Source organism: Dipodomys merriami, unplaced genomic scaffold, assembly GCF_024711535.1.
Source record: "Dipodomys merriami isolate MVZ:Mamm:240054 unplaced genomic scaffold, mDipMer1.0.p SCAF_16, whole genome shotgun sequence".
NCBI classification, from domain to species: domain Eukaryota; kingdom Metazoa; phylum Chordata; class Mammalia; order Rodentia; family Heteromyidae; genus Dipodomys; species Dipodomys merriami.
The window spans coordinates 10,703,867-10,728,728 of NW_027202937.1; the positions used below are offsets into that span (position 1 = coordinate 10,703,867).

A 24,862-nucleotide genomic window follows, 5' to 3' on the forward strand; every position below is an offset into this window, starting at 1 on the left:
AAAAAGTTCTTAGCTAATGTATCGGAAGTGACTGCAAGCTTCTTAGCATTTACTCTAAATAACACCTTTGAGATATGCATGAAAGTTCAATTTCATGATGTGACAAATCTGATTTCAAGAGGACAAGTCATGAATAGGAAGAGGAAATACAAAGGACTCTGAAGTGGGGAGACATGAGGAAAAAGTAAGTTCCAGGTTAGAAAAAAGAAACAGGAAAACAAATGAAATTCTTAGCTCACTCAGGGCTACAGGAAAGAGCACGAAGGGAGTCACCTCTCAAAGAGAGTTAGTTGAGGCAGACTCTCAAAGGGTAAAAGCAGCAGAGGGGGAAGGATCTCTCTCAGGAGGAGAGATCCTTAAGAATAAATAGGGTCGGCCTTGACTTCACACACCCTTCCCTTTAATTACCTTAAACATTAACTGACTCATTGATAATCACACTAATAATCTCTCATATCAATTCCAAATGATTGCTCTTTGGGGATATATTTCTTCTTCCTCCTCCTCCTCCCCCTCCTCTTCCCCCCTCCTCCACTTCCTCCTGCTCCTGCTCCTGCTCCTCCTCCTCCTGCTCCTCCTCCTCTTCTTCCTCCTTTCTTCTTCTGTAGTTTTAATGTTCAGGGTCATTTCTGGAAGTGATGCTATGGCCCAGACATACTGACATGCTGCTGTGTGTTGGCCAGTGCAGAGGATCAAACCCCTGACTTCACACGTGCTAGGCAAGCTATTGACCACAGAGTCAGATCACTTAAAGAGTCAATAAACCAATCTGCAAGTTGTTTGGATGGCTGTGAGTGAGGCAGAATGGGGAGAAACCTGATTGTTGTTCTAATCAGTAATAAAAAGTAGGCCAGCCAGTGATCCTAGTTACTCACGCAGCTCAGATCTGAGGATGGAGGTTCAAAGCCAGGCTGGGCAGGAAAGTTCCTAAGACTCTCATCTCCAAGTAATCAGCAAACACCCAGAAGTGGGGCTGGGGTTCAAGTGATAGAGCATCAACCTTGAGTGAAAAACCTCGGGGAAAGCGCCCGGGCCCTGAGCTCAAGCCCCAGTACTGTCAACAGAAAAAGGGTTAGTACCGGGCATTTCCTTCACAAGCACAAACGTACTGAATTTTCACCAGATGTTTAATCGAGGACATATGCGGACCAAAGATTAGAGACCCCTAAATTCCAAATTTCGAAATGCAAATCCCTTGAAGCCTGTAAGAATGGCTAGAACCTCTAGCGGTTCTGCTTTACAAAGTATCTCAAGTCCTAGAAACAGTTTTTTGCCATTTGCATGTAACAAAGTAACCGCCACCCGGGAGACTTGCGATGGTGCCGGAGAGGCGAGGGATCCGCGGTCTGCAGGCCTGGGGCGTCCCCTGCTGGCCACTGCGCAGAATGCAGGCCTGGGCTGGGAAGCGAAAGCGAAAGCCCCGACGTGCCCGGCGCGGGGCTTCCCAGAGGACCCCATTGGGACCTGCATTAAGATCGCATTTCTGACTCAGCGCCCGACATCCATCGGAAAGCCTGCGGTGCAGCTGCACCGCCGCGGCGGGTGAGTTCTTGCGGTAAAAACCCGGAGCCCATCCCATCACGCCCCGCATGGGGATGTGTCTTTTGGATTCCAGGAAGTGGAAGGAGCGGGGCTGGAACCCCTAGGCTGCCCGGAGGTTGGCTGCGGTGGGCGGGGAGGGCGGGACTCGAGATGCCGTTACTCTTTACTTCTTGGGCGGTGCAGGGTCTCCAGGATCCTAGGTAGGACACAGGCCGGATGCCAGCTGCCCTGGGAGATCTTTCTGTGTGGGACTGGAAACTGAGCGGCCTGTGGCTGATCGAGAGGATCACGATCAGGATCCACCTTTTATCTGATTTTTCACCTTCTCCCCATAGATCCCCCGCGCCACGATGCTGCCTGACCCGAGGCCCTGGGCCTCCCTGCTGCTGGCCGACCTGGCCTTCCTTTGGCTCCTTCAGGGCACTGTCGGGGCGCTGCTGCCCCGCGGGCTTCCAGGACTATGGCTGGAGGGGATCCTGCGACTCGGAGGACTGTGGGGACTGCTCCGACTGGCAGGGCTGCTGGGGTGTGTGAGGACCTTGCTGCCCCTGCTGTGTCTGGAGACCCCCGTGTTTCTCTCTCTGCGGGCTCTGGTGGGAGGGGCCTTGAATGCTCCCCCAGTACGCGTGGCCGAGGCCCCTTGGAGCTGGCTGCTGTTGGGTTACGGGTCTGCGGGGCTCAGCTGGGCTCTGTGGGCTGTGCTGAGCCATCCAGAAGGAGCCCAGGAAAGGGATCCAGGCCTGGAGGACAGCAAAGCCCTCATATGGAGGCTGCTGAGGCTCGCCAGGCCAGACCTGCCCTACCTCCTGGCCGCCTTCTTCTTCCTCACTATGGCCGTGTTGGGTGAGTGTGAGCAGGAGGTGCGGGGCGGGGGGTGGGGAAAGAGGCCTGGTTCAAGCTCATTCCTCTACCTTTCATTTCTCTTCCAGGGGAGACATTAATCCCTCACTATTCTGGTCGTGTGATTGACATCCTTGGAGGTGATTTTGACCCTGATACCTTTGCCAGCGCCATCTTTTTCATGTGCTTATTTTCCATTGGGAGGTAGGTGAAGGGCAGCTGGGCCTTTTGCTAGACCCAAGTCTTTTGTTGTTGTTGTTGTCAGTCGTGGGGCTTGAACTCTGGGCCTGGGCGCTGTCCCTCAGCTCTTTAGCTCAAGGCGAGTGCTCTACCACTTGAGCCACAACACCACCGGTTTTTGGTGGTTCATTGGAGATGAGTCTCAGAGACTTTCTGACCCAGCCTGGCTTTGCACCACTCTCCTCAGCCTCCTGAGTAGTTAAGATTACAGGTGTGAGCCACCGGCACCTGGCTTAGACCCAAGTCTTTTCAGGCACACGAATTCTAAAGTTGGGTCTTGTGCAAAACACCAAAGGGAAAACAAAAACCTAATACTCGAATACATTTACTCACCATTTTGGTCCATCCATCCATCCATTTCTTCCGTCTTCCAATTTTGTCCAACACTCTAAAGGTTTATATTGTTATTATAGATAGTGGGTGTGTTAAATAGGATGTGTTTGAGTTGCCTCTTGATGTTTTGTCTTGGTGAAATTCCATCTCTCTTTTCTGCCTCCTCCCTCTTACACTTGTGTGTGTCTCTCTTACACTTGAGTGTGTCTCTCTTACACTTGAGTGTGTCTCTCTTACACTTGAGTGTCTCTCTTGCACTTGCATGTGTCTCTCTTACACTTGAGTATCTCTCTTGCACTTGCGTGTGTCTCTCTTGCACTTGCGTGTGTCTTTCTGACCTCCTGGCAAGTTGGGCCCACTGCTCCCTCTTGGTCCGTCCTTCCTCACTGATTTTTCTAATCTCTGAAGCTGCTAATTGGAGACCGATTCCCCTTTTGTTCCAGCATCTTTAATCTTTTCACGTTCCCTTACTATGCTTCTTTCTAGACATATTTCAGAATCTGTTCTTTTAACCAAATAGGACAAGTGAGCAGACAAACCAACAAACCAATGCTTCTTGGTAGGGCTGAGCCTGGGATGAAATGAGCTAGGTGCAAGGTACACAGAGTGAGCATACTTAGGTACTCACCCACCCACCTGACTCTAATCCCCGCTGAGCTTCTCATCTCCTCCTCCTCCTCCCCCTTCTCCCTTTCCTCCTCCTCCTCCTCCTTTTATGGTGCCACTCCTGGGGCTTGAACTCAGGGGCCTGGACTCTGTCCTTGAGTTTTGTGGCTCAAAGCTAGCATTCTACCACTTGAGCCAGTTCCACTTCTGGCTCCCCTCTGCCTGCCCCCCCCCCCCCATAAGAGTCTCATAGACTTATTCCCCCCGCCCCCCCACTCCCCTGGGCTGGCTATGAACTGCGCAATCCTCAGATCTCAGCCTCCTAAGTAACTAGGATAATAAACACAAGCCACTGATGCCTGGTTCATCACTTTTTTTTGTCAGTCATGGGGCTTGAACTCAGGGCAGGGCACTGTCCCTGAGCTTTTCCGCTCAAGGCTTGCACTCTATTACTTTGAGTGACAGCGCCACTTCGAATTTTCTGGTGGTTAAGTGGAGATAAGAGTCTTACAGACTTTCCTGCTCAGGCTGGCTTCAAACCATGATCCTCAGATCTCAGTGTCCTAAGTAGCTAGAATTATAGGCATGAGCCACTGGTGCCAGGCTCATCACTTATTTGTTTATTTATTTATTTTTTGGGTCTGGTCGTGGGGCCTGAACTCTGGGCCTGGGCGCTGTCCCTCAGCTCTTCAGCTCAAGGCTAGCGCTCTACCACTTGAGCCACAGCGCCACTTGTGGCTTTTTCGGTTAATGTGGTGCTGAGGAATTGAACCCAGTACCTCATGTTTGCGAGGCAAGCACTCTACCACTGAGCCACCTTCCCAGCCCTCATCACTTATTTTTTATGATCATATTTAACTTACCATACTCTCAAGAAAAAACACAACTCAGTCCTTCATTATGTCTTCATCCCATTCTTACTATCATCTGAAACTAATTACTCAAATGTGAACTTAATTGATCAATCCACTTTCCCCTTTCTCTCCAACTGTCACAATTATGCCTTGCATTATTTGACTTCTCAGTAGCATTTGGCATGGGTAAACTCTTTTTTTTTTTTTTTTTTTTCGGTTGTGGGGCTTGAACTCTGGGCCTGGGTGCTGTCCCTCAGCTCTTCAGCTCTAGGCTAGTGCTCTACCACTTGTGCCACAGCGCCACTTCCAGTTTTCTGGTGGTTCATTGGAGATAAGAGTCTCCTGGACTTTTCCTGCCTGGGCTGGCTTTGAACCATGATCCTCAGATCTCAACCTCCTGAGTAGCTAGGATTACAGGCGTGAGCCACCAGTGCCCGGCTGCCTGGGTAAACTCCTTAAAGAAGAAAATTGTTATTGTTTCATTAGGCAGATGATAAGTACATTTCTTTTTGGACAGTGTCACCCCTTCCTTTACTCTCTCGCAGTTTTCCCCTTCTGTCCCTGCCCACAAGTTGTATCGTTCATTTTCAACAGTGTCTAGTGTGAATACCATTGCTGTTTGTTCACTCTGTCCCTCCATTTCTGTGGGCACTAATAAACTCTTATGACATTGTTTTGTTTTTATGACCTTTGTTAGCTTTTATGAACTCCCCTTTGACACACTAGTCCTCTCTGCTTCCTTCTGAGAATTTCTCCCTCCGCACAGATAAATATGGGCTTTCCTTGGGACTCTATGGTTTGCTATTTAATACCACTTTTCCTGTTGAGCTGACTCAGTTTATCTCAGCAAATGATTCCCAGATCCATGCTTCCACGCCCAGCGCTAGTCAGGTAGACGCAGCTTTCCTGGGGCCGTTTCTAGGGCAGCTCAGTCACTCACACCCCAGCCATGCTCCCGCACCTCCAGACATGCCACACTCCTCTTAGTCTTTATGAAAGTGGCTTCCTCTTCCTCTTGCTTTCCCTCTTCCTCCTCATGCCACCATCAAGTACCCCAGCCACCACCAGGTCTTCCTCATTCTCCAACAGCAGCTCTGCCAGTTCCTAATTTCAAAGTGTCGCACCTGTGATTTAGCTTCTCCCTCTACTTTCACTACAGTTACCAAGTCCATGAGTTCATGTCTCAGCCCAACAACTTTTGAATGTGGCAATAAAAATTGTATTAAAGCTCCATTGTGTGTGTGTGTGTGTGTGTGTGTGTGTGTATGTGTGTGTGTGTGTTGGTTGTGGGACTTGAACTCAGGGCTTGGGCACTGTCCCTGAGCTTTTCTACTCAAAGCTACAGCTCTATTGCTTGGTGTTCTAGTGGTTAATTAGAGATAAGAATCTCAGGGACTTTCCTACCTGAACTAGTTTCAAACCATAGCCCTCAGATCTTAGCCTCCTGAGTAGCTAGGATTATAGGCATGCAAAATAACTCTGTGTGTGTGTGTGTGTGTGTGTGTGTGTGCGTGTGTGTGTGTGGGTGTGTGTGTGCGTGTGTATGTATTGGTTGTGGGACTTGAACTCAGGCTTGGGCACCATCCCTGAGCTTTTCTACTCAAAGCTAGAGCTCTATCACTTGGTTTTCTAGTAGTTAATTGGAGCTAAGAGTCTCAGGGACTTTCCTACCTGAGCTAGCTTCAAACCATAACCCTCAGATCTTAGCCTCCTGAGTAGCTAGGATTATAGCCATGCAAAATAACTCTCTGTGTGTGTGTGTGTGTGTGTGTGTGTGTGTGTGTGTGTGTGTTTAAATATTTCCATTAAGTTTTACTGTAAAAATTAAGTTGAATTTTTCTGTGGTAAAAGATAGTGTCACTGCCTTTAGGGCTGTAGAGAAGGAGAAGGTAGAGTGTTTGGTGTGGCAGTTCTCATACTGAAACACCTGTGAGCGTGGGGAAGGGCCACATCAATGGGAAGGAAAGAAGCCAAAACAGAGCTCAGAAGGGGAAGCAGGGAGGAAAGCCAGGGCAGAAGCAAGCACAGAGCAATTCCTTTTTATCCACTGCGCCCACTTCTTCTTGTTTATTTCTGAGTTTGTGTCTTCTTTGTTGTCTCTTGTCTGCTCCCTCCAACTTTGAGTATCTTTTCATTGTGGATTTTCCCCTCTGCTTCACCCACCCACCTCCTCCTCCTCTGCCCTCCCCTCTTCATGCTCTTCTCAATTCCTCCCTTCCCACAGCTCCCTGTCTGCTGGCTGCCGAGGTGGCTCCTTTCTCTTCACCATGTCCAGAATCAACCTCAGGATCCAGGACCAGCTTTTCTCCTCCCTGCTGCATCAGGACCTCGAGTTCTTCCAGGAGACAAAGACAGGTGGGTCTTAGAGACCTGGAGGACAGATTTGGGATTCTGCTGGTCATTCCTTGTCATTCACTTACCCTGCTGTCTTTATCTATCTGCTACAACCTGGAATTGTGTTTCAGGACAGTGTAAAGGCCCAGCCTCCACATGTCCCTGCAAATGAGGAAGGGTGCAGAGAGGCAGGCCCAGCCCAGTGGATGGACAGGAGGGAGTTCTGTGGGCGCTGCAATGTGCATGGTTTTCTCATTGACTTTGCCCTCCACAGGGGAACTGAACTCAAGACTGAGCTCAGACACCGCCTTGATGAGCAGATGGCTTCCTCTGAATGCCAACGTATTTCTGCGGAACCTGGTGAAGGTGGTGGGGCTGTACGGCTTCATGCTCAGCGTGTCAGCCCGCCTCACCCTCCTCTCACTGCTCGACATGCCCCTTACAATAGCAGCAGAGAAGGTGTACAATGTCCGCCACCAGGTACGCAGGGCTGTTAGGGGACCTGAGAGGAAAATAAAATGTAGAGGGGAGGATGAGTCCACCCTCATCACGATAGGATGTGCTCTTTGTAGCCTTTAGAGTATATTGCACTTTTCTTTTCTTTTGTCAGTCCTGAGGCTTGAACTCAGGGCCTGGGCACTGTCTCTAAGCTTCTTTTGCTCTAGGCTAGTATTCTACCACTTGAGCCACAACACCACTTCCGGCTTTTTCTGTGCATGTGGTACTGAGGAATCGAACCCAGGGCTTCATGCTTGCTAGGCAAGCACTCTACCACTAAGCCACATTCCCAGCCTAGAGTATATTGCACTTTTATACTGTTGTTTGGCTTACTTGGTCAGCCATGGATGGATATTTCAGAAGGTCTGTGAGCCCTGGGACTGTAAACAAAAATATATACATATATGTGAGTTCTGTGTGTGTGTGTGTGTGTGTGTGTGTGTGTGTGTGTGTGGTATGATGGGGAATGGGGTATTTTTCTGGGGTAGACAATACATTTTAACCAGCTTCTCAAAGGAGCTTGTACATAAAGGACATCTTGGAGGGTTTGAGGCAGAGTATTTCCCTTTATTTAAAATCAGCAGAAACTGGCTGGAGTGGGGGGAAGAGGGTTGGATTACAGTTAGTGCCTTTAAGAACATTCGCATTGGTGTGCATCCATTGCCACCATCTGTGTCCAGAATGTCTTCCATCTTCCAAAAGTGCAGCCCTGAACCTGTTCAACTGTCACTTTCCACTCCTTCCCACTCCAGTCCTGGCGACCAACTTTCTGATTTTATGAGACTCTAAGCCTTGCCTATAAGTGAAACTGCAGTCATTGTCCGTTTGTGACTGCTTATTTCAATTAGCATAATTCAAGGTCCATCCATGCATGTTACAACATGTCAAGATGTCCTTTCTTTCTTTCTTTCTTTCTTTTTTTTTTGGGTCCGGTCATGAGGCCTGAACTCTAGGCCTGGGCGCTGTCCCTCAGCTCTTCAGCTCAAGGCTAGCGCTCTACCACTTGAGCCACAGCGCCACTTCTGGCTTTTTTCTTTCTTTCTTTTTTTTGCTTATTTGGTGCTGAGGAATCGAACCCAGGGCCTCAGGCATGCAAGACAAGCGCTCTACCACTGAGCCACCTTCCCAGCCCCAAGATGCCCTTTCTTTCTAAGGCCAAGTAATACATTCATGTCCAATGTCCATTCCAACCTGGAAATGTCTGCTTCCCTGCTTTCTCAGGCTTTGCTTGTGAAGATCCAGGATGAGGCAGCGAAGGCTGGGCAGGTGGTGCGGGAGGCAGTTGGCGGTGTGCAGACGGTGCGCAGTTTCGGAGCAGAGGAGGATGAAGTGTGTCGCTATAAGGAGGCCTTGGAGCGATGCCGGCAGCTGTGGTGGAGAAGGGACCTGGAGCGAGCCTTGTACCTGCTCATCCGGAGGGTGAGAGTGGAGAGAGCCCAGAGACACGAGGGCGGAGCTTAAGGCAGGGCTTGTGTTCTTTGCAGAGACTGGTTCTCAGCTTGCTTCTTTCTTCTCCCCATGTCAGGTGCTGGGCTTGGGTGTGAAGGTGCTGGTGATGAGCTGCGGGGTGCAGCAGATCCTGGCTGGCGAGATCACCCAGGGCAGCCTGCTCTCCTTTCTGCTCTACCAGGAAGACGTGGGGAGCTTTGTACATGTGAGTATGGGGCCTGCAAGTGCTCGCTCCTTATACCTGCTGTTTTCCTGACTGGCCTTAAGGATTTAGTATTTATTTAGTTGAAGCAATTTTTTTTCTTAAGATTACAGGCTCACGCCTGTAGTCCTAGCTACTCAGGAGGCTGAGATCTGTGGATCGTGGTTCAAAGCCAGTCCAGGCAGGAAAGTCCACGAGACTCTTATCTCCAATAAAACACTAGAAAACCGGAAGTAGTGTTGTGGCTCAAATGGTAGAGTGCTATCCTTGAGCTGAAGAGCACAGGGACAGTGCTCAGGCCCAGAGTTCAAGCCCTATGACTGACCAAAAAAAAAAAAAAAAAAAAGGAACAAATTTTGTTATAAAAACATATAATGCTAAAAATTACAATGATCTCTATATATGTCCATCACCTGCTTTAACTGTGATCACTCACAGACCTTTGTGTTTTATTTGTGTCCCCATCCACTTCCCCATCAACCCCCCCCATATTATTATGAAGTAACTTTCAGATACCATATAGTAGCTGGGCACTGGTGGCTCATGCCTGTAATCCTAGCTACTCAGGAAGCTGAGATCTGAGGTGGTCGCTGTTAAAGCAGGTGATGAGCACGCATGGATTGAAGTGTGGAGAATGGCACTAGGTACCCTGTTGGCTACACAAGTGCGTTAGGCACACCACCTGCTTGTAAGGTGTTCTGTGTACACAGGGAGTATCACACAGGAAGGACTCGGTCTGGAAATAGAAGTAATGTCCTGTGTTCTGGGTAGAGACTTCAGATTCCTTCCACTGAAAATGGAACATAGAAGTACTGGTGCTGCTCTTAAATTCCACCCCAGCTAAGCCAGATATAGTAGTACACACCTGTAAGCCCAGCACCTTGAAAGCAGAGGAAGATGGTGACTTTGAGATCAGTCTAGGCTATCTAATGAGACCCTGTCTCCAACAATTACAAAAAAAGTCCCCTCCAAACTGCACGTCGGAAGGCAAGGAAGAATAGGGGTGGGGGGCGTCAGGAGGAGGATGGCTTAGCTGTGTGCGGAGGGTTGGGGTACGGGTTCTGGAGGAGCTGTGATTAGCTGACCATCCATTCCTGTTTTGTAGGCGCTGATTTACATGTATGGGGATATGCTGAGCAACGTGGGAGCTGCCGAGAAAGTTTTTGGATACCTGGACAGAAAGCCCAATTTGCCCCCAGAGGGGACTCTGGCCCCAGCCGCACTGCGGGGCCAGGTGGAGTTCCGAGATGTCTCCTTTGCCTATCCCAGTCGCCCAGATCAGCCTGTGCTCCAGGTGCCTGAGAAGGGGGGAACGAACCCTTGTTGCTGTTCATGATTAGATTAATCACCACAGCCTGGAGACTAACCTGATCTCGCTTGTTCAAGAAGACAAGGAGGGGCTGGGAAGGTGGCTCAGTGGTAGAGTGCTTGCCTAGCATGCATGAGGCCCTGGGTTCGATTCTTCAGTACCACGTATGCAGAAAAAGCCAGAAGTGGTGCTGTGGCTCATGTGGTAGAGCACTAGCCTTGAGCTGAAGAGCTGAGGGACAATGTCCAGGACAGAAGACAAGAAGAAGGACCCTGAGGGAGGGGCACTGTGGGAGGAGGGGCACTGGGGGAGAGGAGGGGCATCAGGAGGAGGAGCAGGAGGTCCCTGACAGCTTCCCTGGTCTTCCAGGGCCTGACATTCACCCTGCGTCCTGGGGAGGTGACAGCGCTGGTGGGACCCAATGGGTCTGGGAAGAGCACCGTGGCTGCCCTGCTGCAGAACCTGTACCAGCCCACCCGGGGGCAGGTGCTGCTGGATGGAGAGCCCATCTCCGAGTATGAGCACTGCTACCTGCACAGGCAGGTAGGTGGGGAGGGAGGGAGGGTGGAGGACAGCGGGTGTCATCACCTAGAGAGGATGCCATCCATGTTAGTGGGAGGGCTAAAAACAAACACCAACACAAGGGTCCACTCAGAGAGGGGGGGGAGATGGAACCGGAGCCCCCTGGGGTGGGCACTGCATGCGTCCCCTCTGCCCTCCCCCTCCGGACAGGTGGCTTCGGTGGGGCAGGAGCCCACGCTGTTCTCGGGTTCTGTGAGGGACAACATCGCCTATGGGCTGGCGAGCTGTGAGGACGAGCAGGTGCTGGAGGCCGCTCGCGTGGCCAACGCGGACGATTTCATAAAGGAAATGAAGCATGGGATCCACACAGGTATGTCTTACAGATTGGATCGTGAATCTTCTCTTTCAGTCAGCAGAGAAGTAAAACCTATTCCTGGGGTGAAGGTTGGGTCCATGAAACTCTTTCCTGCTCCTCCTTCTGCTTCCCATTGTCCACCCCCCCTACCATGTATTCATTCTTCAGATCCTCCTTCCGTGTGTGTGTGTGTGTGTGTGTGTGTGTGTGTGTGTGTGTGTGTGTGTGTGTGTGTGTGTTCCCAGGGAGCAATGCAGAAATAAGTGTCTCCTCCACCTGAGAAGTCCCAAGGTCCCCACCTCATTGTGACCTTCCCTCCCCCCAGATCCCACTACCTCCTGCCAGTCCTAGTGGAAGTAGCCAGGGTGTACCTACTCCCCTTCCTGAGAGGGGGGTAGGGGGTGCAGAGTGTTGTCCTGGTTCCTTGTGTCTGAGGAGGGGAACATCTCTGATTTCCTCAGATGTAGGGGAGAAAGGCAGCCAGTTGGCCGTGGGACAGAAACAACGTCTAGCCGTAGCCCGGGCCCTGGTGCGGGACCCACGAGTCCTGATTTTGGATGAGGCCACCAGTGCCCTAGACGCCCAGTCTGAGCAGGCTGTGAGTACCGGGGTGGGAAGGGCAGGGGACAGTGGGATGTCCGGCTCCCATTGGACAGCTCAGCCAGTGGGATTGGGCCAGGAGGAGGAATGGCTCATTGGTGGAGAAACACCTGTGCCTTTGTAGGGTTGGGATTGGAGGAGAATGTGGTGGTGTGGTCCATCCTCGGTTCCTCCATCACTGGAGGAGGGCTGGGCAGACCCCAGCCTACCTTGCAGTCTCCTCGTGTTTCAAGTTAGGTGCCTGTGTCTCATGCCTGTAATCCTAGCTACTCAGGAGGCTGAGATCTGAGAGTCCTCATACAGAGTTGACTTGGGCAGGAAAGTCCTTGAGATCCTTTTTTTTTTTGTTGGTCATGGGGCTTGAACTCTGGGCTTGGGCGCTGTCCTTGTGCTCTTCAGCTTAAGGTGAGCGCTTTACCGCTTGAGCCATAGCGCCACTTCTGGTTTTCTAGTAGTTTACTGGAGATAAGAGTCTCTCGGACTTTCCTGCTTGGGCTGACTTTGAACCTTGATCCTCAGATCTCAGCCTCCTGAGTAGCTAGGATTACAGGTGTGAGCCACCAGCCCCTAGTGAGTCCTTGAGATTCTTATCTCCACCACCAAACAAACAAAGCAAAAAATCCCCGGAAATGGAGGGATAGCTCATCTGAGCAAGAACGCTTAAGTTCAAGAAAGCTTGAGTTCAAGCCCCAGCACTGACACAGAGACACAGAAAAAGGTGTCTTTACCCTGAGTCACAGGAGATGCTGTCTGGCTGGGGACATGGTGTCCATTCCTTTTTTATCTCTCCCTCAGCTGCAGGCCTGGAAATCCAGTGGGAACAGGACAGTGCTGGTGATCACGCACAGCCTGAACACAATTCAGGAGAAGGACCAGGTTTTGGTGCTGAGGCAGGGGCGGCTGCTGCAGCCTTCCCAGCTCAGGGAGGGCCAGGACCCCTATGCCCGCCTGGCACAGCAGCAGCAGCAGCAGCAGGAGGACTGAGGCCTGCACAAGCAGGGCTGTCCCAGGCCCATCACTTGGACCCAGACCCCCATCCAGCACGGCTTCTGTGAACTGCCCTGTGTCCCTGAGGAGTGGTCCCTGGAGCTGGAGGCATGGTGGAGATCTGGATCATGGGTCCTTTGGGTGGGTTGGTGGGGGAGGGGAGTGGGGGATGGGGTGGGGTCTGGCTGTATGGAGATTTGCCCGATGCTGAGTGATCTACTGTAGCATAATAAATGCATTTAAATTGCTTTTTCTTCATGATAATCTTTTCCCTATAATGTATGACTGTTTAGAAGGACTCATTCATACAGATGTTTGGAAAGTATAAAAAAACACAATGAAGAAAAAGTAAACCTAGCTACCTATTTAGTTACCACGCTGAGCCATGTCGTTGTCTTGCAAATTCCCTCTCAGTTATGCATCTGTTCACTGAGGCCTCCATGAACCAGCACCTGCTCGTCCTCACAGCTCGCCAACCCAAGAACAGTGTGGGCTCCTGCCCCACCGAAGCCACCTGTCCAGAGGGGAAGGGCAGAGGGGACGCATGCAGTGCCCACCCCGGGGGGCTCTGGTTCTGTCTCCCCCCCCCCCCTTCTCTCTGAGTGGACCCTTGTGTTGGTGTTTGTTTTTAGCCCTCCCACTAACATGGATGGCATCCTCTCTAGGTGATGACACCCGCTGTCCTCCGCCCTCCCCTCGCTCCCCACCTACCTGCCTATGCAGGTAGCAGTGCTCATACTCAGAGATGGGCTCTCCATCCAGCAGCACCTGCCCCCGGGTGGGCTGGTACAGGTTCTGCAGCAGGGCAGCCACAGTGCTCTTCCCAGACCCATTGGGTCCCACCAGCGCTGTCACCTCCCCAGGACGCAGGGTGAATGTCAGGCCCTGGAAGACCAGGGAAGCTGTCGGGGACCTCCTGCTCCTCCCCCCAATGCCCCTCCTCTCCCCCAGTGTCCCTCCTCCCTCTGTGCCCCTCCCTCTTTGCCACTCCTCCCCCCAGTGCCCCTCCTCTCTCTATGCCCCTCCCTTCCTCATGCCCCTCCCTCAGGGTCCTTCCTTATTCCCTTTTTCCTTCAGTAAGTGGTGTTTTGGGGGAAACTAAGGTGGGGCTGGAAAGACACAGCTCCCTAATTTGCAGTGTTACTAACATCTGATAATAGCTACCTTTAATAGAGGCTTAATATGAATAACCACTACACTAAATGATTTTTCAAGTATCTCTCTGTGTGTGTATGTGTACACGAATGTGCACATGTGTGCCAGTGCTGGGGCTTAAACTCAGGACCTGGGCACACACTCTGAGCTTTTTTGCTCAAGGCTGGTATTCACTACCTGAACCATAACTCCATTTTCAGCTTTTTGGTTATTAGTTGGTGATAAGAGTCTCACAGACATTCCTGCCCTGGCTGGCTTCAAACTGCAATCCTCAGATCTCAGCCTGAGCTGCCCATCACATATGTTCATATTTACTTTATCCTAACTCTATGAGAGCGGCTATTGTTTATGACTGCCATGTTACAAACGAGATTCAAAGAGATTCAGTGACTTTTCCAAGGCTCCCCAGTGGTAGACTGGGAGTTGAATCCAGGCCTGGCCCTAGAATCCACACCGTGTGAATGATGTTGCCCCTTGTGTCTATTCTTTACAGTTCATGGTCAGATCAGACACAGCAGGGTTAGTTCTGGATGCATTCTCTTCCCACTCCTGCTGTGCTGGCCTTCCTTCATAGTATTACATGATTCCCATCTCCACACAGAGGCTTCTCCAGTAGGAGCTGCCTTTTCCCAGCCGTTCTTTGTGAAGTTATTCCTCTTCCTTGAAGGCACATGGGATGACATTCCTTCTCTAGACTGCTTCCAGAGTCCTGGGTACCATCTGCCCAGACTCCCTGCAGAGCACCAAAGGTCCCCAGCAGAGGATCCTGCTCTTTCTTGGTGTTTTCAGCGGTGGCCACCACAAACTCCCTCCCCCTCCCCCATTTCTTTCCCATTTTACCAACCCTCCTCTCCTGCATCTCCACAAGTCCTTTAAGATTTAACTCAGGGTTCGGGCTTGTAGGAAGTCTTCCTTATTTCCTCTTGTCTGGAGAAAGTTTCCTTTCCAGGTGCTTCTGTTGCCTGGGACTTGGCACTGTTCCAGCTCTCTCTAAAGTCTTCCCAGCCCACTCTGTCCTGCATTAGAACAGGAGCTCCTGGGGCTAAAAGGCCACATAACTTAGTTTTAAATCTGCTACCTGGCACAGGGCCCAAACCATGAGAAAAGAAATAACAAGTCTGCTGGATTAATATATTAACATAATCCTCTCTATGTATCCTGGCCACTGAGAACCGGTTCAACCATTCAACCATGTAACATCACTGGGGTTGGGGAGGGACTTGGCCTTTGGGACTCCTATTCTAGGAAACAGAAACTTTCCCATTCCGGGAAATAGCAGGTGCTTTCCAGTGCTAGTAATAAACAGCTGTTTGGCTGTTGTTGGGAGGAGGTGGAGTGAGAGTGAGGAGCACTTTTGCAGATCATCCAGACCCACCCAGCACTGAGGGAGGGGGGTGGAGGGGCTGGGAATGTGGCTTAGTGGTAGAGTGCTTGCCTAGCTAGCATGAAACCCTGGGTTCGATTCCTCTGTAACACATACACAGAAAAAGCTGGAAGTAGTGCTGTGACTCAGGTGATAGAGTGCTAGCCTTGAGCAAAAGATGCTTAGGGACAGTGCCCAGGCCCTGAGGTCAAGCCCCAGGACTGGCAAAGAGAGAAGGGGTGGGGCTGGCCTTGATATGGTAGAGGAAGTAAGGATGAAATATAATATTTTGACTTGGATTGTGTAAAATGAATAATGAATGATTTTAAGATATAAATGTAACTGTGCTTTCTGTGGATGAGACTTCCCTGGTAACTAACTAGCTATTTTAGCTAGTAACTGCAACTGTAACTCTGTAACCTTGTAACTCTGTAACTCTGCTTCTGCTGTTTTCTGAACAATGTGAGCCCTAACCCAGCCGAACCATAGAACAAAGGTTCTATTCCCCTGCTTCCCGCCAGCAAAACCTTGGCGGGAAATTTAAACTTAAGGTGCGAATTTCTTGTAACAATCATTGGCTAAAAGCAACACCCAACCTCCCCCTTTCCCCGCCCTAGTTTTAAATGCTTAAAAGCGGATGTGGGCTGGCACTCAGGGCTGTTTCCGGGGATCCCAAGTCGAGGCACATCAGCACTTTTCCGCTCAATAAAAGTTTTATATTTTGGGCTGGGAAGATGGCTCAGTGGTAAAGCGCTTGCCTTGCATGCTTAAGGCCCTGGGTTCGATTCCTCAGCACCACATAAGCAAAAAGAAAAAAGCCAGAAGTGGCACTGTAGCTCAAGTGGTAGAGTGCTAGCCTTGAGTTGAAGAGCTGAGGGACAGTGCCCAGGCCCAGAGTTCAGGCCCCACGACCGGACCTGAAAAAAAAAAAAGAAAAAAAAAGTTTTTATATTTTCACTGCAGACTGAGTGGTCTCACTGTACGTCCTCACTACAGCCTGATTCCTCTTCCTCTTACAAAATTATTTCCTCCTCCTTCTCTTCCTCTCCCCCCACTCTGGAGACTAAACTTGAACTTAAGACCTGTACTTATGACTTTTGTTTAGCTTTTTCTCTCAAGGCTGGTGCTTTACCACTTGAGCCACAACTCCACTTCTGTTTTTTTGTTGGATAATTGGAGATAAGAATATCTCAGATTTTCTGTCTGGATCTTTGAGTGTTTCTCTGTGTGTGTTTTCCTCTAGTAGCTTTAAAGTTTCAGATCGTACATCAAGATTTTTTTGATTCACTTGGAGTTAATTTTTGTACAAGGTGAGAGATATGGCAGGATTACTCTTTCTAAAGGAAAACAGGAATGGAGAGAGGAAGAGTGAGGGAAACCTTTCAGATTTCTTTTGGACCCACAATTCTCTATCCTGTCTATCCTGCCCTCAGTGGAAACTGCATTGAGTCAGTCCTTCATGACCTTGCTCTGTGGGATGGCCAACAGGAGGCTGCATGGCACCCTGATAAGGAGGAAATGTGGAATAGTCAGGGTTTGAAAAGGACTGGAGACTAAACAAAAACAGAAGATTGCCTTTGACAGGCAAGGGTGGCTGACGCCTGTAATCCTAGCTACTCAGGAGGCTGAGATCTGAAGATTATGCTTCAAAGCCAGCCTGGGCAAGAAAGTCTGTGAGTCTTTTATCTCCAATTTACCACCAGAAAACTGGAAGTGGTGCTGTGGTTCAAAGTGGTAGAATGCTATCCTTGAGCCAAAAACCTCAAATTCAAGTTCAAGTTCAAGCCCTGAGTGAAAAATAAATAAACTGGGCACTGGTGGCTCATGCCTGTAATCCTAGCTACTCAGGAGGAGGCTGAGATCTGAGGATCACGGTTTTAAGCCAGCCCAGGCACGAAAATCCATGAGACTCTTACCTCCAATAAACCACTAGAAAATTGGAAGTGGTGTTGTGGCTCAAGTGGTAGAGCACTTGCCTTGAGCTGAAGAGCGCAGGGACAGTGCCCAGGCCCAGAGTTCAAACCCCAAGACTGACACAAAACAAACAAATAACAAAAAAAAAACTGAAAATGAATAAATGCAAATGTCCTTATTTGGGTATGTTCTGGTGCCATCTAGTGGTCATAAGAAATGTCAGGTTTTTATTTTTTGTTTTTGTTTTTGAAACCAGAGTGTTTTGACTTATAATTCTCATAATAATTATTCACTGGGTGTTTACTGTGCTAGTGCCTGACATTTATCTTCATACATGCCAGCCATTTCTAGCTCAATTCTAATGGACCACTGAAGGAGGAAAGTGGATTTTGCTAAATTTTGCAACAAAACTCCCCAGATAGTCATTAAGTCTCACAAACTTTCCTGCCTGGGCTGGCTTCAAACCATGATCCTCAGATCTCAGCCTTCTGAGTAGCTGGGATTACAGGTGTGAGCCACTGGTGCCTGGCTCTCTTCTTCTCTGATAATCCCACTATTAATGTTTCAGAATGCTTTCTACTTCCTTCCTTATTTACATGTCTTTGCTGTTAACAGCAATCATGCTATGTGAAGGAAGACCTACTGTTCAGAACAGGCTGGAGCTGATGCTGAGTTTGGATAGCAGGATGCATCTCAAGCAATCTGCCTAGCTCTTCCAGGACTCCATGCTGTGTAGAATTTATTTTTCTTATCTCATTTTCCATACACCTAAACTACTGCCAATGCTCTTGAAGGTAATTAATTCTTGAGTAGTGTCATACAACTTTGTGAACGTATTCTGCCTAGCAACTAATAATGCAAAGATCTTCTATTTTGATTGGTTATCAGTCAGAGCAAATTTACCAATCCCAGAGAGGCCAGAAATTTACCTATATTTTTGGTTGGGTTGTGTGGAGGCAAGAGGTCCACTGTGAACAAGCTGGGTTTTTTTGTTTGTTTTGTTTATTTTTGTGCCAGTACTGGGTCTGGAACTCAGTGGCCTGGGTGCTATTTGCCCAATGGTAGCCCTCTATCACTTCAGTTGCAGCTCTACTTCCAGCTTGTTGGTGGTTAGTTCGAGATAAGAGATAGACTTTTCTGCTCAGGCTGGCTTTGAACTGGAATCCTTAGATCTCAGCTTCCTGAGTAGCTCCGATTACAGGCCTGAGCCACCACCCAGCTTACTGTTTAATTTTTTTCTTCCCAGAATGGATTCTAGGTGGGTCTGCTGGAGGCTGGCTCTGCTAGTGAATCTGATCTGGATGGAGTCCTCCATGATGGAAGGCAGAGAGACTCCAGGTAAGGGCAGAATTCCCCCCACCCCGTCCCCCCACCCCAGGCCCTGCTTGTTCAAGATAGTGTTAGCTGGGTGTGGGGATGGAGGGGGTAGGGGGGATACTTTTTCTGTTGGGCCCAGGCTTCTGGCTTTGAAGAACCATGTTTTTCCCATTGGTAGAAAACTTGTCTTCTCTCTTCACTGCACACGATGGACTCTCTGGAAAAAGGACATGCTGGACTACAGACCAGACACAGGCTCAGGAACTAGGGAGGAATGATGAGGAATTTTTATCTTGTTAGATTCTTTATTGTATCAATATCAGTCAGGAGAACAGTAAAAGCTGGAGGCAATGTGAGAGTAATTGATTTTCTTCTTCCTTTCTTCCCATTCTTCCTTCCTTCCTTCCTTCCTCTCTTCCTTCCTCTCTTTCTTCCTCTCTCTCTTTCTTTCTCTTCCTCTCTCTCTCTCTCGCTCTCTCTTTCTTTCTTTCTTTCTTTCTCTCTTCCTTTCTATTTTTTTTTTTTGGTGCCAGTCTTGGCTTGAACTCAAGCCTTTGTGCTGTCCCTGAGCTTTTTTGTTCAAGGCTAGCACTCTACCACTTGAGCCACAAGTCCACTTCTGGCCTTTTTTGGTGGCTAATTGGAAATAAGAGTCTCACAGACTTTCTTGCCTGGGGTGGTTTGAATTGTGATCCTCAGATCTGAACCTCCTGAGTAGCTAGGATTACAGGTAAGAACCACTGGCACCTGGTATTAATTGCTATTCTTAAGCCAAGATGGTCGTAACTGTGTCTTTCTGTTGGGGGTCTGTGTGGACAAAGGAAATTGGAAGCAATTTCTGCTGTCATCTGAATATGCCAGTGCATATTCAGAATTGCAGTAAGTGATTTTGAGAAGTTGAATGCATAATTGTCTGTGGGATGCTGGGTACAAGTTGTCCCTGTCATTTTCCTAGCTGAGAAAACAAGGTACACAAACATGAAGTATTTAATCATGAAAGCACGTTTGGATGAGCAGAAAACAGGATGTATTGTACTCAGAATAGAATCCCCTTTAAAAGTCAGTTTCATTACATACAAAAGAGGAACAGACCTGGAGGGAGATTATCATTGTTTTTAGAGAATAGAAACTACTCTGAGTTAAGTCCATTAGGCAACAAAAATGAGGACAAAATCAGAATAGGTTTTTTTTTTTTGTGAACATACTGTGATAGAATAGGTTTTTATTTTTATTGTTTTGCCAGTCCTGGGGCTTGAACTCAGGGGCTGGGTTCTGTCTCTGAGCTTCTTTTATTCAAGACTAGACTTGAATCTCAGCTCCATGTCCAGCTCTTTTGGTACTTTATTGGAGAGAAGAGTCTTACATAGACTTTCTTGCCTGGGTCTGCAATCCTCAGATCTTAGCCTCCTGAGTAGCTAAGATCACAGGTATGAGCCACCAGAACCTGGAAAGAATAGATTTTTAGTGAGGATGAACAAGTAAGAATTGTTTTTTTTAATTTAGACTATAAAGGAAATAAAGAATGACATAAATGCCAACTAATTAGAGGTTGAAATTTCACCTGCAATCAGTGACAGACAAAGATGAACCTAGTAGGCCCAGCAAAGCCTGGAGGAGGCTCTGAACTTAGAAATGAAAGCAGAGCCTGGCTCAGACCTGTAATTCTAGCTACTCAGATGGTTGAGTCCATGAGACTCTTATCTCCAATTAACTGCCAAAAAATAAAAAAATAAAAAGACAGAAGTGGAGCTGTGGCTCCAGTGGTAGAGGGCTAGCTTTGACCCCAGACCCTGAGTTCAAGACCCAAGACTGGAAGGAAGGAAGGAAGGAAGAAAAAGAAAGAAAAGAAATGAAAGCAGAGTCACAGATCAATAACAATTATCCTGCAAGTCTCAAACACCATATTTTTAATGCTGATATTGTGATTTGAACTCAGGGCCTGTGCACTATCCCTTACCTTTTTTTTCTCAAGGCTAGCTCCCTACCACATGAGCCACATCTCTACTTGTGGCTTTTTGCTGGTTAATTGAGATACCAAGAGTCTCATAAACTTTTCTGTCTGGGCTAGTTTTGAACCTCAGTCCTCAGATCTCAGCCTCTTGAGATTATGAGTCTCATTTGAATTTCCTTCTGTGTTACTATTCTCTTTTTGCCAGTCCTGGGGCCTGAGCTGTGGGTGCTGTCCCTGAGCTTTTGTGCTCAAGGCAAGCACTCTACCACTTGAGCCACAGCTCTACTTCTGACTCTTTGCTGGTTATTTGGAGGTAAGAGCCTCACAGCCTTTCCTGCCCAGGCTGGCTTCAGATTGCAATCTTTGGATCTCAATCTAGCATGTAGCTACAATTACAGTTGTGAGCCACTGGCCTTTTATGTTACTATTCTCAAGTGCATAGAATTAAGAAATCACAGACATTGTGCTTCCATTCACAATCAATGAAGTGGGGTATAACATATATACTTGTGCATTGAATCATATTCTCACTTAACATTGTTTTTGAGCCCCCTCTGATATCCACAAAATGTAACCTAATGGAGCTGGTGTGTGTGTGTTTTCCAGAAGATTTTGTGATTCAGGCAAAGGCCGACTGCTACTTCACCAATGGCACAGAAAAGGTGCAGTTCGTGGTCAGATTTATCTTCAACTTGGAGGAGTTTGTCCACTTTGACAGTGATGTGGGGATGTTCGTGGCCCTGACAGAACTGGGGGAGCCCGATGCTGAGCAGTGGAACAACCGGCCTGACATCCTGGCACAGAGCCGAGCCTCTGTGGACCTAGTGTGCAGACAGAACTACAGGCTGGGTGCCCCCTTCACTGTGGGGCGGAAAGGTGAGGAGGAAGGCAGGGGTGGTCTAGATAATCTAATTATGAAGGAGTCATTTGGAAACTTTTTTTTTGGGGGGGGGGTCCGGTCGTGGGGCCTGAACTCTCAGCCTGGGAACTGTCCCTCAGCTCTTCAGCTCAAGGCTAGTGCTCTACCACTTGAGCCACAGTGCCACTTCCAACTTTTTTCTTTTTGCTTATGTAGTGCTGAGGAATCGAACCCAGGGCCTCAGGCAAGCACTCTACCACTGAGCCACCTTCCCAGCCCCACATTTGGAAACTTTTTATAGGATCCCTAGAAGTGATTTTTTTGTTGTTGTTGGTCATGGGGCTTGAACTCTGGGCCTAGGTGCTGTCCTTCAGCTCTTCAGCTCAAGGCTAGTGCTCTACCACTTGAGCCACAGCACCACTTCTGGTTTTCTGGTAGTTAATTGGAAATAAGTCTCATAGATTTTCCTGTCCAGGATGGCTTTGAACTGCAATCTTCAGATCTCAGCCTCCTGAGTAGCTAGGATTACAGGTGTGAGCCACCAGCTATAAACAATTTTATTATTTACTTATATATTTGTGTATTTATTTTGTCTATCATGGGGCTTGAACTCAGGGCCAAGGCATTGTCCCTGAGCTCTTTCCCTCAAGGCTAGCAATCTACCACTTTGAGCCACAGTGCCACTTTCGGTTTTCTGGTGATTAATTGGAGATGAGTCTCATGTACTTCCTGCCTGGGAACCACAATCCTCTGATCTCAGCATCCTGAGTGGCTAGGATTACAAGCATGAGCCATCAGAACCTGGCCATTTTATTTTTCTTAATGTTCAGAAAGTTTACCAGGCTCTAGCTGGGCTTTGCTTGTTTGGGATGAACTTCTGTAGATAGACTCTGTTCTGTCTGCTTCAGGACGAATGCGTTATAAGTAGGAGAAGCTATGTGTATATTTTGTCCCCAACTGTGACTAACTTGTGATCCACACAGGTCAGGACCCTAGTCTCGGTCCTAGACCACATCAAGGGTCTCATGGCTTTTGAGAATGAGAGCATTGTCAACTAGAATGGTTGATTATGGGAAGGGCTGATAAAATCTGAATCCTCGAGCTGGGCATCAGTGGCTCGAGCCTATAATCCTAGCTACTTAGGAGGCTGAGATCTGAGGATTGTGATTCAAAGCCAGCCCAGGCAGGTAAGTCTGTGAGACTCTTATCTCCAATAAACCACCAGAAAATCAGAAGTGGTGCTGTGGCTCAAGTGGTAGAGCACTAGCCTTGAGCTTAAGAGCCCAGGGACAGCCCCCAGGACCAGAGTTCAAGCCTCATGACAAAAAAAAAGTCAGAATCCTGCTTGGAGACACTGATACAACCTCAATTCTTGGTCTTGGGGCTGGAATTTCCCTACACTTCCCACTTCCACTTGGGTGATCTGGGGATCACCCCTAGCGAAACTCCCACCCTGCCCTGGCTTGGTGGGTTTCCTACACAATGTCTCCTTTCCTCTCTCTCCCTAGTGCCACCAGAGGTGACAGTGTACCCAGAGAGAACCCCACTGCTGCAGCAGCCCAATATGCTGCTCTGCTTGGTGACAGGCTTCTACCCAGGGGACATAAAGATCAGGTGGTTCCGGAATGGACAGGAGGAGAGAGCTGGGGTTGTGTCCAGTGGCCTCACCAGGAATGGAGACTGGACCTTTCAGGCCCTGGAGATGCTGGAGATGACTCCTAACCTTGGGGATGTCTACTGCTGCCGTGTGGAGCATCCCAGCCTGAAGAGCCCCATTTCTGTGGAGTGGAGTGAGCATCTCTTTCTTGTGTTCTCACAGCCTGATTCACGATCACACCAGCAGATTGCTCTATTATGAAGTTTGTGTTGCCTGTGTGCTCATCTTGGTCACAACTCAAATTCTTTCCCTGGACCTGAGAAAATGAGAGTCTTTGGGCTAGGTGGGAGAAGATGGGGCAGATATGTATCTATCTTCACATTTTCTAAGAGACAAGGAAGGCTGGCCACCTCATTACTTGCTTTAAAAACAAAATAAGGCCGGGCACTGGTGGCTCACACCTGTAACCCTAGCTACTCAGGAAGCTGAGATTTGAGGATCGTGGTTCAAAGCCAGCCCAGGTATGAAAGTCTGTGAGACTATCTCCAGTAAGCCACTCAGAAAACTGGAAGTGGTGTTGTGGCTCAAGTGGTAGAGCACTAGCCTTGAGCCGAAGAGCTGAGGGACAGTGCCCAGGCCCAGAGTTCAAGCCCCACAACTGACAAAAACAAACAAAAACAAATTAAGTAATTGTACCAAGGGTTTCACTTCAACAAGTCAAATAAGGAGTACAATGTATCTTGATCAATGTCACCCCTTTCCATTGTTTTCTCCCATCCTTACTTGCTTGCAATTTTGGGAACTAGTGTCCTTTCATATTTGGTTCTTAGGATTTGAGGGGGGGGGGGAGGGGGACCAACATGAGACATGAGACTCAGCGACAAATGGGAGGCAACTCTATGAGTGTAAACACTGGTCTCAGAGATGCATTTCTAAATGCCGTTCTTCCTAAATAGCATTTGATTTGGCATCCGGCACAGGCTTTGAGATGTTATATGTGTCAAATATTTGGAGCTTTGTAATTACCTTTAAGACCTGTCTTTCATAGGAGTTCAGATCGAATATGGCTGGAGAAAGATGCTAGGTGGGATTGTGGCCTTTGTGCTTGGTGTAATCTTCTTCCTGGCGGGACTCATCATCCACCTCAGGGCTTGGAAAGGTAAGGAGCCCCCAGGAGACCCTGGCCACTTGCCCCCTGTCATCCTCCACTTCCAGTTTCCCTCCTCCAGGGGGCGCCAGGAGAGTCTTTCCTGAAGCTCAACAGAGATGGAGTTCTGCCATTGCAGGCCATCCTCCATCCCTCAGGAACATGACGACACCCTAACTGGGCCATTCCATTCACAACAACACCCTAACTGGGCCATTCCATTCTCTGTTCCTAGGATCTGCAGAGGCTCAGGCTGGCCGTGAGGTAATGTCTCCTATATTTTGTCTTTGGCTGCTAGATTCTTTCCCAGCCCTTTGGTGAGAAGGAGTAACGCAGGCAGAGGGTGCTGCTGGCTGGGTGGTGCTGTCTCTTGAGACTCTGAGCTGGGATGGGGGTGTGGCCTGGTGAGACTCCTCATCATTTGTCTCTGCAGGTCTCAAGAGCTCTTCTCCCATCACAGCCCTACTGAGGCCCTAATGGAAGCTTTGTCCCCAGAGCCTGACAGAGTGCCCACAGGCCCAGAGCCCCAGGTTAGGAAAAGGATATTGAAGAAGTCACTGTTCTGGAGAAGGCTCTTCCTTAGTCCTTGGAGTTGTGAACTAATCTAGGGTTGTGTGTCCCAAGACCATGCAGCCCCCACCCTCCTACCTGTGAACTTTCTAAGACCCCATTTCAAGATCCTGGCTGGAAATTTCCCTGAGACCTAACTCCTCCCAGCCCCCCTCGCTCTACCGCAAGGTCTCCAAAACCCTGCTTGCAGCTTCCAGACTTCAGAAGACAAATGATGAAGCAGAGACTACTTCATGTTTTTGGTCTTTTTCATAAAGTAAATCAATATACCCTTTTATTGTGAAATAAAATGGCTATTTATAGCCACTAAACAATAGA

At 48.7% G+C, this 24,862-nt stretch overlaps 2 protein-coding genes across 5 annotated transcripts; both read left to right on the top strand.

Annotated features, from left to right (window-relative positions):
- The first annotated feature begins 1,418 nt into the window (after positions 1-1,418).
- Tap2 (transporter 2, ATP binding cassette subfamily B member) lies at positions 1,419-12,811 on the top strand. Of its 3 annotated transcripts, none has more exons than XM_070024024.1 (12): positions 1,419-1,542; positions 1,878-2,385; positions 2,472-2,586; positions 6,640-6,770; positions 7,024-7,229; positions 8,469-8,666; positions 8,773-8,901; positions 10,004-10,192; positions 10,577-10,750; positions 10,940-11,099; positions 11,546-11,682; positions 12,480-12,811. In XM_070024024.1, exons 2-12 carry the CDS (start codon positions 1,893-1,895, stop codon positions 12,666-12,668), a joined length of 2,121 nt encoding a protein of 706 aa, XP_069880125.1. In that variant the 5' UTR covers positions 1,419-1,542; positions 1,878-1,892; the 3' UTR covers positions 12,669-12,811. The 3 variants fall into 3 exon arrangements, with proteins under 3 accessions (XP_069880125.1, XP_069880126.1, XP_069880127.1); XM_070024025.1 differs by lacking the exon at positions 1,419-1,542 and adding an exon at positions 1,601-1,657; XM_070024026.1 differs by lacking the exon at positions 1,419-1,542 and adding an exon at positions 1,698-1,742.
- A 5,243-nt stretch (positions 12,812-18,054) lies between these two features.
- On the top strand, positions 18,055-24,862 carry LOC138828191 (HLA class II histocompatibility antigen, DO beta chain-like). 2 transcript variants are annotated; one of them, XM_070024028.1, is made up of 7 exons: positions 18,055-18,212; positions 18,350-18,441; positions 20,978-21,247; positions 22,739-23,020; positions 23,876-23,986; positions 24,210-24,238; positions 24,408-24,862. In XM_070024028.1, the coding sequence occupies exons 2-7, from the start codon at positions 18,351-18,353 to the stop codon at positions 24,441-24,443; spliced, it is 819 nt and encodes a 272-aa protein (XP_069880129.1). In that variant the 5' UTR covers positions 18,055-18,212; position 18,350; the 3' UTR covers positions 24,444-24,862. The 2 variants fall into 2 exon arrangements, with proteins under 2 accessions (XP_069880129.1, XP_069880128.1); XM_070024027.1 differs by having other exon boundaries at positions 18,055-18,441.